The sequence below is a fragment of the Ceratotherium simum genome, chromosome 22, assembly GCF_057802395.1.
Source record: "Ceratotherium simum simum isolate JZ-2026a chromosome 22, ASM5780239v1, whole genome shotgun sequence".
Lineage (NCBI taxonomy): Eukaryota > Metazoa > Chordata > Mammalia > Perissodactyla > Rhinocerotidae > Ceratotherium > Ceratotherium simum.
Genome location: NC_141921.1, coordinates 35,075,162 through 35,089,634, shown reverse-complemented (window position 1 = coordinate 35,089,634; position 14,473 = coordinate 35,075,162). Strand labels below are relative to the sequence as shown.

General features: G+C 36.2%; 1 protein-coding gene across 17 annotated transcripts in view; it reads right to left on the bottom strand.

The window, feature by feature from the left end:
* Nucleotides 1-14,473, bottom strand: part of EIF4G3 (eukaryotic translation initiation factor 4 gamma 3) — a 351,740-nt gene that overhangs the window by 127,894 nt on the left and 209,373 nt on the right. For 14 of the 17 annotated variants that reach the window (XM_087446658.1, XM_087446641.1, XM_087446643.1 and 11 more), the window contains one exon: nucleotides 4,136-4,244. In XM_087446658.1, coding sequence (XP_087302784.1) covers nucleotides 4,136-4,244 — 109 coding nt within the window. The remainder of the gene's footprint in view (nucleotides 1-4,135; nucleotides 4,245-14,473) is intronic. The other 3 variants (XM_087446642.1, XM_087446645.1, XM_087446648.1) reach the window with 1 other exon arrangement.

Here is a 14,473-nt window from a genome sequence, read left to right as displayed (position 1 = left end):
TTAAGGCAACAATATTTATAATAGCAAAAAAAAAAAGGGAAATAGACTAAATGTCTAACAACAAGGGATTTATCAAAGAAATGATGGCCTGGGCATCTAATGGTATATTATGCAATCATTTAAAATAGGCTTTTAAAAGAGTATTTAATGATATGGAAAGTTATTTATAATAAAAGATATGTTTTTTAAAAAGCAGGGCACAAAAGTGTATGTGGAGCATAAACCTAACTTTCTAACTTAAAAAAATACATAATACTAATATATATGCATATGGGAAAGTCTGGAATTTACAGTTTATTAACAATGGCTCTGGATAATGAAATGGATATTTTTTCTTTCTGCTTATCTGTAGTTTCTATAATAAATATCACATAGGAAAGAAGAAGGAAAAAAACTGCTCTCTTTAATTCTCCTATGGCAGTAGAAGCTACCACCTTGATGGGTGCCTTTTCATTGTCTTGAGCCTCATGTGACTGAGAAGATGCTAATGTCACTTAACGGGCAGAGACTAAGCATCCTGCAATTTGAAGGATAGTCTCACTTGACAGAGAATAGTCCTGTCCTAAATGCCAAAAGTTCACTAATTGAGCTACACTGCTATAAATGGTTGAATTACAGCAGAATACCACTCACTGAATACCTACTCTACACCAAGTGCTTTCAAAAGTCATGAAGACGAAAGCACAAATAACTTATCTGAATTTAATTATCCATACCATATCCTCAGTACATTGGGCTGAATGCCATTTCTCAAAGAACATCAAACAATCATTTAAGCTGTGTCTATAGACCATCAACACCAAAGATCTTAATTCATTCAACAGTTTTTCTCTCTAAAAACCAAGTTGAGGTATTCTCTATGTCTTTATAAAGTACCAAACAAATGGGAAATGGAATATTTCCCTGGAACCTTGGTCTTCATTCATGTAACCATTCTAGCTGTTCACATCAAAAACTAACTCTGAGAAAACCAGAAGCTTAATAATGGCAGCTAACATTTATTAAGCACTTATTATGTGCCAGGAACTGGTTGAAATACTATACATACACAGTGTCCTTTAATTCTTACAACCACCACTGGGGCAGAAACTATTATGATCGTATTTTACAGATGGGGAAACTGAGGATTCTAGAGATCAGAGATTTTAGAGATCATAGGTCGAAGGTCATATAACTAGCAAGTGCTGGAACCTGAAAATAATTTCAAATCCCACATTCTTCCAATTCGAAAAAAAAAGCCTTATGGAAAAAGAAGTATTTAGGTGAATCAAGCTGGTGGGGCTAATATGGGATTCTGTTACGCAGTGCAAACCCTCAAAAATGACATTTCCATTCAGAGAGAAAAACCAATCTGACTGTAGAATGCAGAATCTATCGATCCCGGGGGTAATATTAGCATCTTTGAAAACAGTGAATTTTAACATTCTACTTTAATTTCAAAAGGAATTTATAGCTATAAAGAAAAGTTTAAATTTTCTTTAAAAAATCCTCTGAAAAATGGTGAGCCCTTTCCAAAGTTATCTGAATTACACACATTTTGTTAAAAAAAAACTACTCTGAAAACTATTCTATATATTTATTGGCAAGCTATGGGCAGAATCAGAAATAGAAAATTAAAATTACTGACTTTTCTGGAGAATAGTTGGTACTAAGAGGAAGACAGTAGTAGTCGCAAAGAGTTTCTTATAAGCTCTATGAAATATACTTAAAATTCAAGTTTTTCTTTTCATCAAGGTAACCTGAAACGTTTTCCAATTTACCCATATCTATATCATACAGCAAATCTGAAATGCTGATTTTATTATTCAAAATTCCACTAAGCATAAAAAACTGATAAGAAACCAAGAATTCTGCATTCCTCCTTCTGCAAATCAAGACCTAACTATAACAAAAGGTGTGTCATAATCTAAAAATATTAGCCGGTCAGAGTTATCATCAACAAAGTATATCATGAATTCTTTATGTTGTGGCCCAGCTACAGACAACGTCCGCACAGAGGATCTATTTTAAGGCCTCTTTGCATGGTAAGTATTCAATATGCTTAGCATAATTCTAATTAGCAAAAGGATTACAACTATGCAAAAGCAATGAAGTAAAGTTTTGAAGGGAATATCCTGAAAATTATTTTCCACTCCGATTGAAAATATTCTAAACTTTGACTCAAAACTGCTTTATCGTTGGAGGTAGGAAGTGGTCTTCCACAATGCCTACGAACTGCACTCCTATACAAGGTGAACGGCTTTAATATTAAAAAATTTAGCTTTAAGCATGTATGATTCTCCAAGTGTGAACAATGCTGAAAAGAAGTGTTTGACAGTGTAATTTTTAGAAGCATGCCAGGTTAGGGTTTGTTATCTATCTTTTGGCCTAAACCTATTTTATAAAACAAATACAATACAAGACTTGTCTCTGTTCAAGTTTACCAGGCTCCTTTTTTTTTTTTTTTTTTCCCGTGAGGAAGATCAGCCCTGAGTCAACATCCATGCCAATCCTCCTCTTTTTGCTGAGGAAAACCGACTCCAAGCTAACATCTATTGCCAATCGTCCTCCTTTTTTTTTCCCCCCAAAGCCCCAGTAGATAGTTGTATGTCATAGTTGCACATCTTCAAGTTGCTGTATGTGGCACGCTGCATCAGCATGGCCGGAGAAGCGGTGCATCGGTGTGCGCCCGGGATCCGAACCCGGGCCGCCAGCAGCAGAGCGCGTGCACTTAACTGCTAAGCCACGGGGCCGGCCTTAGCAGGCTCCTTAATACTCAAGGGGAAAAACACATTATTTTTGTATGCTATAAAAAACATTGAAATCATACATCAGAAGTTTATAAGTGGGATTAACTTGCAGCCTAGTAAAAAACCAATAATATTAAATATCTCCACTTATGTGCCAATTCCCAAACGGTTTTTAAAGAATAATTTTTTTTTTTGAGGAAGATCGGCCCTGAGATAACATCTGCCAATCCTCCTCTTTTTGCTGAGGAAGACTGGCCCTGGGCTAACATCCATGCCCGTCTTCCTCCACTTTATATGGGACGCCGCCACAGTGTGGCTTGACAAGTGGTGTGTCGGTTCGCGCCCGGGATCTAAACCAGCGAACCCCGGGCTGCCGCAGTGGAGCACGTGCACTTAACCGCTTTCACCACCGGGCCAGCCCTTAAGAATAATTTTTAAAAAGTATATTTAATAACAACCAGCCATAGAATATTAAGGAGTTTAAAGGAATGAATAATTCAAGAAAATAGAAAACAGATTATGATTTCTATTCATTCTTAGAATGAAGTCAGAAACATTATAAGAGCATGCTCAAAGTCATTTGCTTCCTCCTGTGCCTAGTGAGAATTTTCTCCCAACTTGAGCTAAGTTGGATTTAGCAGAAAAGAAAGAGAGACTGTGATATCCCACTTTCTGGCACGAGATTTCCCTTAAAGTTTTCTATATATAATCCAAAAGACAACATGTGTATTTATTTCAACAAACATTTGGCACTTCAGGTTCAAGGTCAATAGGAGTAGAGACCTTAGTATGATTCTACATCAATAATAATGGCTATAATTTACTTAGCGTTTTTTATACGCTAGGCATGTCCCCACAACAACCCTGTGAGGTAGGTCTTCTTTATTCCATTCTGTAAGTGAAGAAATTTAAGATACACAGCATAATGACTTATCAAGACCAAATAGCTAGTGCATGATGGAGTCAGAATTTGAACTCAGAACTATCTCCAACTGTGGCCACAGAAGCCAAACTTACAAGAAGAAACAATTTTTGTTTTTAAAAATAGCAAGGTACACAGGAGTATGTTGAATATATAAATAAAACTGTGCTGTTCTTGTAAAGCAATATATACTTGGATTTATTCCCCCCAACCTTGTTGCAAAAAAAGTTTAAGGCAGCTAAGCTTTTACCTATAAATATATATTGACAATCAGACATTAATAAAATGTACAAAAACCTTTTACTAATCACCCCTCTTTACTTTCCTAGAGGTAGAACACTGATTTTCCATCTCGAAGCTTTGTTTAAAAATGGGCATCTAAATAATCCCCAGATATTTTATTCTTACTCTTAAATGCTAAGGGTAATGTAATTAATTTAAAAAAGACTAAAGATAAGAGGGAGGAAAACAGTCATACACAAACCTTGCTTCTGGTCGCTAGGTGCAGTGACAGGGGTGCTGGCAGCAAGATGAGAGCTCTCCACAGTCCCATAAACCACAGGGCTGTGCTCGGGCACCTGGCTGGGCAGCTGCTGGGATTTGAAGTACAAAAAAGGGTGATAATGAGCGTGCGAACATAAAAACTAGCAACATGGAACCCAAGCAAGTGGGGAAGACAGAGTAGGGCAGGAGATCACAAAATTAAAAAAAAGGAAAGCAAGGAAAAAATATATAGGCCAGTTTAATAAATTCAAAAAGTACATGGGAAGACAGGGAAGAAAAGGAAAGAAGTAGCAGGGGAGGGGAAGGAAAAGAGATGATTACTATTAACCACAGCAAGAGAAGACAGCACAACAATCATTAGTACAATGCATTCTCCAGTGTTACTTCAAAGGACAAAGAGACTTTCCACCTAACAACAGATGTCATCCTCCCAAAGATCAAAGGGATTTGGTCAACTTCACTTATAAACTACCTAGCAAAGTAGTTCATCTGCCAAAAGCAGGACAAACAAAACATGATGGGTTTTAAAACCAGTTACTGATTCAAGAAAACAATACTGAAGGGTGATTCTTGAATTTGTCCATATAATCACACAGGTAAAATGCAACTTGGAAAGTCTCTGAAGGCACATAAAATGCTTTTAGATTCTGAGTCAAGGATGGTATCTTTTCAGAGTCGGAAATCTAAGTAAAATATCTGGCTTTTCAGAGCTTAGAGGAAACTCTCCTTTGCACTCAGCCAGTATATGGGAAACAAAAATGCCCATCAAAATCCTAGCAGAGTAGGTTGAAAAAATTGTAGCCATTGTTCAACTTAGAGGGAACAAGAATCACACAAAAAATGACAAGAACACTCATTCTACAACGCAGTCTGGACAGGTATTTGTTCTGGATTTGAAGGTTCCACAAATGCCACAAAAAAAAGCAGTGTCTCTCCTCAGAGATCTAAGGTCAATTTGTTCATAGCTCTGATCTCCTACACTGAATTCTATCAGTCCCATCAGAGCAGAGATGCCCACAAAATTCTGATTTTCTTTTCTTTCTTTTGTTTTGGAGGGGAGGGGGAAATTAGGTATGGATGATTTGGGGTGGACAGGGCCACTTTAAATAATTTTATTTACTTATTTTCCCCCAAAGCCCCAGTAGATAGTTGTATGTCATAGCTGCACATCCTTCTAGTTGTTGTATGTGGGACACGGCCTCAGTGGATAGGGCCACTTTAAAGTGGGAGTTAAAAAATATTTCTAAGTTAATAAGTCTCACATAGAACGGGAATATAAAATGAAATATATCAGTTTAGATACATATCATTTATCATAAGTCATTTAACTAACAATGCTTTTCAGAACGTACAACATGCAATTTGTACTTAACTATATATGGATTGTATAGAATAACAGATAGGAATGGGAAAAATACTATTATTTCACCTATTCATCAGACTATGAAAGTGCTCATACTCCACAATTACTTCTAAATGAAAACTACTAAAATTATATTTCCATACATAAAAAATGAAGAGTTGCTGTTTTCACTTTGATTCATGGCCAAATAAATGAATAGTACTGCCATCTGAATCTTTAGTTCCAGTGGGAAAAAAAAACTATTATTAAAATTTAAAAATTAGGAAGCCTCCAGAGCTATAAATGAAAATACAGACTCAGTTCAATTCTACAGCTGAAAATAGCTCTAGGAAAAAGGAAAGAGTCTATGTTACTTAGCATTTATAGAACAGTTATCCACATATCCCAGGAAAGAAAGATCTGTAAATTGTGTCATTTACTTGAAGGAAGAAACTATTAACTATTCCAATTGCCTGGGAAATTAATAACCAAAAAAATGGGTAATTGCTAAAAGGAGGTCACCAAAATGACATTCACAGATGAAGTGAGATGTTTAAGACAGTAAAAGGCTACTGATACCTATAAATCTGTATAGATCAGAGAGTTTTTCAATCTAACATTAAAATACCTTTAATCTTATTAAAGAGACAAGTGCACAGACATTTTTAAATTAACAAAGCCCTAGGAAGATTTTACGTATAAAGGTTTATAAGAAAGGAGTGAGATAACATGTTGGTTAAATCATAGTTCCAAATCCAAGTATCCAGTACATAGTCACATAGCCACAAAATGCTAGGAGAGTACTTCCCAGTTTCCTCAGCTGTAAAATGAAAAGAAACTAAAGATCCTACAGTCCCTTTCAGCTTTAACATTCTCTATGCCTCTGACAGTACCAAGAAAATGATAACATATTAACATACAATACAATTCAACACTTTAATCTTGTTTTAGATTAATTTTAATTTATGATAACCTCAAATTTTAGCTTAACCTCTAATCCTTCTCTCCTAACGAAATAACTATAAATAGCATGTTACAAAGGAATTCCTTATCTTTCCAAAGCACAAATAATCATAGCTTATTTTATCCAATGAATAAGTCAGAAAAATCAGGAAACATACTGAATATTGTGATTCAAAACATCATATCCAATGCTGTATGCACTTTGAGCCCTATAAGGAAATGAAGCCTTTGGGTAGCTAGAGAACTCAGGTACATGATCTATACTGCTGAGAATATATTTAAGGGATTTCAGAATCACTGTACTTCAGTCACTTTCACTATGGGTGGGAATGAAAATTTATAAAAATCACTCTGGAAGGGCAACTGTATCAAAATACAAAATAATTCACTAAAGATGCTCAGGAAGTCAGAGTTAAAAGGTTAGGGTTGATTTGACAACTTCACATTGTTGTAACAGTTCATAATTTATGTCAAAGCTAAATTGCCTCCCTCCCAAATTTTTCAAAATCAATGCTCTGATTGGCAGAAGAAAAGAAAACATTTTGCACTTTTCAACTACATTGATAAGGGAGTTTAAAGTATGGCAAGATAGGGCCGGCCCCGTGGCTTAGCAGTTAAGTGCGCGCTCCACTGCCCGCGGCCCGGGTTTGGATCCCAGGTGCGCACTGACGCACTGCTTCTCCGGCCATGCTGGGGCCGCGTCCCACATACAGCAACTAGAAGGATGTGCAGCTATGACATACAACTATCTACTGGGGCTTTGGGGGAAAATAAATAAATATATAAGGCAAGATATTAGATACTTGATAGTATCCAAGAAATGAATTTCCTTTGTAAATTCTACTTGAGAATCTACTCTCTGTTGAAGATTCATATATTAAATTTGAAATACTGACCTCAAGGAATAATGATAGGTTGGGGCCCAAATACTGGCAGAATTCTATTTTTTCTTGCTTGAGGAAGATTAGCCCTGAGCTAACATCTATGCCAATCTTCCCCTATTTTTTAATGTATGTGGGTCGCTGCCACAGCATGGCCGACAAGTGGTGTAGGTCTATGCCCAGGATTAGAACACACGAACCCGGGCCGCTGAAGCGGAATGTGCTGAACTTAACCACTAGGCCACAGGGTCAGCCCCGTGATTTATTTTTTTGAACAGGGTGTTTACCAATAGGTAAAAAAGGCAACAAATCTGGAAATGTCCTTAAATAGTTGTCTGTACAATTTAAAATTTCTCTTTACATAGCCCAGAAAGAGGCTGTTTCTACCCAGAAAGAGGCCACCTTCCTTCACTTCTATTTTAATCTTGTGTATGACAGGATGCTTAAGTACAAAGGTAATTACAGACAGGGCATCAGCAAAGTAAGGCCCAGGGGCCATTTTTGTACTGCCCGTGAGATAAGAACTTTTTACATTTTTAAAAAGTTGGGGAAAAAAATCAAAAGAACAATACTTCTTGACTCATGAAAATTATATGAAACTTAAATTTTAGTGTCCATAACTAAAATTTTATTGGAACAGCCACAGCCATTTGTTTACATATTGTCTACAGCCACTTTCATGCTACAATGGCAGACTCGAGCAGTAGTGAAAGAGACTATGGCTGCAAAGCCAAAAATATTTACTGCCTGGCCCTTTATAATTAATGGAGAGAAAACGAGAGACTCCAAATAGTTATATAAATATAAGCAAGATGCTGACGTAATTTATTCTTATCATTAGAGACTATTTGAATGCTTTACATTTCATTATTTTCGATATAATTGATTTTTCAAAGTCTCATTTAATGAGTTTAAAACAATCTTTGTACTAAATACCTTATGTGTTTAACATATATAAATCCTGGGAATAAACAATTATAGCTCCCATTCAGAAACATTATGAAGATTAACAAGTAAAATAAGAATAAACGATGCCAGGAAAAAAGACCAAAACATGTTTCTTTTGTAAGTGGGAGAGAATCCTCCTACATTTATTCATTAGAAAGGGGTGTGTATGTGTGTGTGTGTGTGTTTCCCCCTGGTGTCTACTGTATACAAAACATTGAGAACTCACTGGTGACTAAAGTAGACAAAAATCCTTAGCTGCATGGAGCTTATATTCTATCAAGGGAAACATATTAAAGAATAATCCATAAATATATTCAGCATTAAAAAAGAGTGAAATTTTGCCATTTGTGACAACATAGATGGACCCTGAGGACATTATGCTAAGTGAAATAAGTGAGACAGAGAAAGACAAATTACCATATGATCTCACTTATATGTGGAATCAAAAAAAACCAACCAACCAACCAAAAAACCAAACACATAGATACAGAGAACAGACTGGTGGTTGCTGGGCTGGTGGGCGGGTATGTGTGTGTGCATGCGTGTGTGTGTGTGTGTGTGTGTGTGTGCGCGCGTGTGTGTGTGCGCGTGAAATGGGTGAAGGGTGTCAAAAGGCACAAACTTCCAGTTATAAAATAAGACATGGGGATGTAATGTATAGCACAGTGACTACAGTTAATAATACTCTACTGCATATTTAAAAGTTCCTAAAAGAGTAGATGTTAAAAGTTCTCATGACAAGAAAAATAATTTTTTCTTCGGTAACTATGTAGGGTGACAGATGTTAACTAGACTTACTGTGGTGATCATTTCACAACATATACAAATAACAAACCATTATGTTGTATACCTGAAACTAATACAATGTTACATGTCAATTATAGGTCAAAGAAAAACAAAATAGACAGATGAGAGCAACATAAGCAAGGAAATGAGTAAGAAAGTTGCTGTTGTCTAGGGAAGAGATCAAAGTGGCTCAGTGAATAACAGTAGCAGTGAGGGTGGTGAAGATGGGCCAGATAGGACTTGCTGATATCACAGTTGTGGAATGTGAGATAAAGAGGCTTTAAAGAGGACTTCTAGGCTTATCATTTGGGCGACTGGGGTAGACTGCAGTATAACTCACTGAAAAAAAGAAAACGGGAACACATCAGACACCTGAAGACACACAGTCACACGGGGTTTACAAACTCAAATCCCTTTATAAACCAAAAGGTGACCTAAACATGTGATGCAAAACAGTGTAAAATAATAATAGAACAATGTAACAAACTAGAGAATGTATGCCTAGGCTAAAGGCAATCAGATTGATGAAAACTATTTTTTCTTTAAACACTAACCTGATAAGACATACATTTGAGAAAGAGAGAACCTCTTTTTCGAAGGCAAGGAAAGGTTGCCAATGTGTCAGGAATGATGAGGTAAACCCAGAAACTCAAGATAAAAGCTGTCAGGCTGAACTAGATAGGCCTTAAAATGATTTTAAGGTTGCAATGGGGGGAGTGGGGGTGGGGTGGGCCAGGGAACGAAACAACAAGAAAAACTCTAAAAAACAATAATAATGTGGATGGAATTCTAAAACATTAAAATTTTTATAAAGCTATAGAGGGCTTAAGACATTATAGTAATGGTATTAAAACAGACCAATGGAATATAAAAGTCCAGAAACAGACCCAGGCAGGTATATATGATAATTCAGCATATAATTAAAACAACACTCAAAACAAGAAGGCAATGATGATCTATTCAATAAATAATACTGAAACAAGAGACAAGTCATTTGGTTAAAAAAAAAAAAAAAGCTGGATCCAAATCTTACTATATACATCAAAATAAATTCCACATCAATCAAAAATAAAGGTAAAATAATCAAACTAGAAGAAAATATATGAGTAGTTTTACTATCTCCGGTGGCAAAATCTTTCAAAGTATAAGCCCTAAATCATAAATTATTTAGGAAAAGACAGAAACTTGTGAATATAAGAATTTTAAAACTTGTATATGAAAGAAAACTAGAAAAAAATATTACATATGTCAAAGGGATTTCTTTAATATGTAAATTACCAATCAGAGAAAAATTATCACCCCAAAAGAATTGTGTGCGAAAGATATGAATAGATAATTCTTACACACAGAAATAACCTGTGAACATCAAAATTCTTACCTCCACAAATCAATAAATAAAAATTAAATGAGATTATTTTTTAATCTATAAAATAAGGAGTAACATAAGGAAAGGGGTAGTCTCTTATACTGCTGGTGGGAGATTAACTGGTACATTTCTGGAGGGTAGGTAACAACACCATAATGCAAAAATAAGTACACAAAGTTCATCACAGCATTGCTAATATTAGTGACAAACAGGAAAGAATAGGAATACCCATCAATTAAATCAACTAGGGTACATCCAAACAAAGAAATACCAGCTAGCCATTAAAAATTATAATAGTCTTAGCAACATATTTTCAAGTGCCATGTCTGACCAGGCAAGAGAAACAATAGAAAAAATAAACAAATGGGACTACATCAAACTAAAAAGCTTCTGCACAGCAAGGGAAACCATCAACAAAACGAAAAGACAACCTAACAATCGGGAGAAGATATTTGCAAATCATACATCTGATAAGGGCTTAATCTCCAAAATATACCAAGAACTGATGCATCTCAACAACAAAAAAACTAACAACCCAATCAAAAAATGGGCAAAAGACCTGAACAGACATTTCTCCAAAGAAGATATACAGATGGCCAACAGGCACATGAAAAGATGTTCAAAATCATTAACTACCAGGGAAACGCAAATCAAAACTACAATAAGATATCACCTCACGCTCATCAGAATCGCTATAATTAACAAGACAGGAAACAACATGTGTTGGAGAGGATGTGGAGAGAAGGGAACTCTCATACACTTCTGGTGGGAGTGCAAACTGGTGCAGCCACTATGGAAAACAGTATGGAGATTCCTCAAAAAATCAAGGATAGAACTACCATATGATCCAGCTATTCCACTGCTGGGTATTTATCCAAAGAACTTGAAAACACCAATGCATAAAGATACATGCACCCCTGTGTTCATTGTAGCGTTATTCACAATAGCCAAGACTTGGAAGCAACCTAAGTGCCCATCAAGGGACGAATGGATAAAGAAGATGTGGTATATATACACAATGGAATACTACTCAGCCATAAGAAACGATGAAATCCAGCCATTTGTGACAACATGGATGGACATTGAGGGTATTATGCAAAGTGAAATAAGTCAGAGGGAGAAGGTCAAATACTGTATGATTTCCTTCATTAAGTAGTAGATAATAACAACAATAAACAAACACATAGAGACAGAGATTGGATTGGTGGTTACCAGAGGGGAAGGGGGGAGGGAGGAGGGCAAAAGGGATAATTCGGCACTTGTGTGTGGTGATGGGTTGTAATTAGTATTTGGGTGGTGAATAAGATGTAATCGATGCAGAAATAGAAGTATAATGATTTACACTTGAAATTTATACAATGTTATAAACCAATGTTACTGCAATAAACAAAAAATTTAAAAAAAAATTATAACACCTAGAATCAAAAATGAACATTTATACGTGATCACCAAAAAAATGGTAGTTACAAAATGGCATGAATAAACCCAAATATATTAAATTATAGGTATGGAGATATACATATATATATGCATATATGCACTAAACAATGTCTGGAAGGATATTCATCAAAAAGTTAACAACAGTTAACTCTCAGTAGTAAAATTTAGGGTTACAATTTCTTCCCTTACTACTCTTTCCAATGAAGATTTATAATTTTCACACATATAAAACTAAACTCATTTTAATTTTTGTTTTGTGAGGAAGACTGGCTCTGAGCTAACATCTGTTGCCAATCCTCTTCTTTCTGCTGAGGAAGATTAGCTCTGAGCTAACATCTGTGCACATCTTCCTCTATTTTTTGTATATGGGATGCCACCACAGCATGGCTTGATGAATGGTGCGTCGGTCGGTGCCCAGGATTCGAACCTGTGAACCCCGGGCCGCCGAAGTGGAGTGTGCAAACATAATCTCTACGCCACTGGGCTGGCCCAAGTCACTTTAATTTTGAAACACATTTTCAATGACAGATAAAAGACTGAACCTGATAGTTTCTTGTGATCTCTTACAACACTTCTTACGATCCTCTACAACTATAAACGTCACAGCTGCTAGTTGATTACAAATTGCAATATCATTGTTCTATGTCTGACTGGAGTAGGTGGTAAGGGATAGGAATTTTGCTACACATGCAAAAAATTCAAGTCACACTATCTTTATAATTAGGATTCAGATTTCGAGTATCTAAGGTAAAATCATACCCCTATAACAGCAAAGGCTTTCACAAAATTTGAAGAATTATGAAAAAACATAGGGTTCAAGTAAAAACGAAGAATCATTTAAAATAAAACAAAATTTAATGTTATTAATGTGTCTCATAAGTGAATCTTTACTGAGATGCCCATACAACTTAAAAGATACTTGCTCTACTGGCTTCCAAGAGAAGATAGGGTATCTCAAAGTCACCTTAAGTCAAATTTTGCTTTCTTGCTTTAGGAAATTCCTACAGGCACTGAAGCTGGAGAATCTAGGTTTTATTACAAATTCAGGACATTTTTACAAAACCCTGTTGGAAACAGACCTAATGAAATAAAAAAATCCCGCTCTACAACTCTAAGTAGGACCCTCTGACTGTCCGTGTACAAATTCATTTTAAACAATGGAAAAGCTTAACCCTTGCTAGCAAGGGTCTCTGTTCATCGTGACATCTCATTTAAAACCTCTGAGAGAATCCACCTCAGCTAAATAACCACTTAAAGTCTACAAGGCTTTCTACATTATTGAAAAGTACCATTTTTAAGTCAAAGGAAGTTACTAATGAGAAATTATTTTACTAAAGATGAAGAACAATGTGACTTAATTCAACAATCACTACCTTTATTACGGACATCACAAAAACAAAAGCTATATGCCTATATGCTTCAAGGCAGACAATGATATTAATTCATCAGTGCCTATGACTGAGTTGACAAAATGACATTTTAAAAGTTAAGATTAGATTTGTTTCCATGACATACGTATCCCCTTCAAATATTATGCAGGAACTTACCTACTTCCTGTACATATTACTTATAATATGAACATTATTATCTAAGCTTTAGAACCTAACTTTAGTTAACTATTACTGCTAAAACTATAAAGTGAACTAATTAACAAATAGTCAGAATTTTAGGTTTCCAGGTATCAAGTTTATATGAAGCTCTTCAAAAGACTGAAGAACCTGATGACTCTGGTAATTTTCCCAAATAAACAAGAGAGTCTGTATCTTTCCTAAGATGTGCCAGCGATCAATAGTTTCCAACTTTTTCTCTGCCCCTACACCTTGTGGCATAGGACTCTCTCCCAACTTATAACTGTGCTAAAAAGAAAAGAACAAAAGGGAGTAGGGAGAGGAAGAAAGGTATATAGTTCATTTAAAAAAATTAAGTGTGGGGCCAGCCCAGTGGTGTAGCGGTTCAGTTCGCACACTCTGCTTCGGAGGCCCAGGGTTCGCAGGTTTAGATCCCAGGCAGGGACTGGCACACTGCTTATCAATCCACGTTGTGGCAGCGTCCCACATAAAGTAGAGGAAGATGGACATGGATGTCAGCCCAGGGCCGATCTTCCTCAGCAATAGGAGGAGGATTGGCAACAGATGTTAGCTCAGGGCTGCTCTTCCTCACACACACAAAAAATTAAGTGATACAACACTCTATCCCTCTGAAAGTAGACACTTTTGAAGCTTTGCCTATACAGCAGCATGTATTTATTTTTACCCTACAGGGACCCGTAACGACTTTCAGGCAGCTAGCACATTTCTTAACACAGAAATGTTCCTTGTGCCTTATGGCTATCAACAACAGAGATATACCTGAGAGATTTTGATGCTGAGGGAAAGTAACAAAAATTTCCCTTTCTTTCCCACTTTAATATTTAAGACGTAAAAGAGAACTCAGAGATTACTTTGTACAATCCGCCGTTATATAGACGAAAAAATAGGGGTTTAAAAGGGCTTAACATTCTGACCCAACGTCATACATCTAAGTGACAGAGTGAAGACCAGCAGCAAGTGTTCTAGTCCCTCTATGACGTCCATCCACGCACCTCCGTCTGTG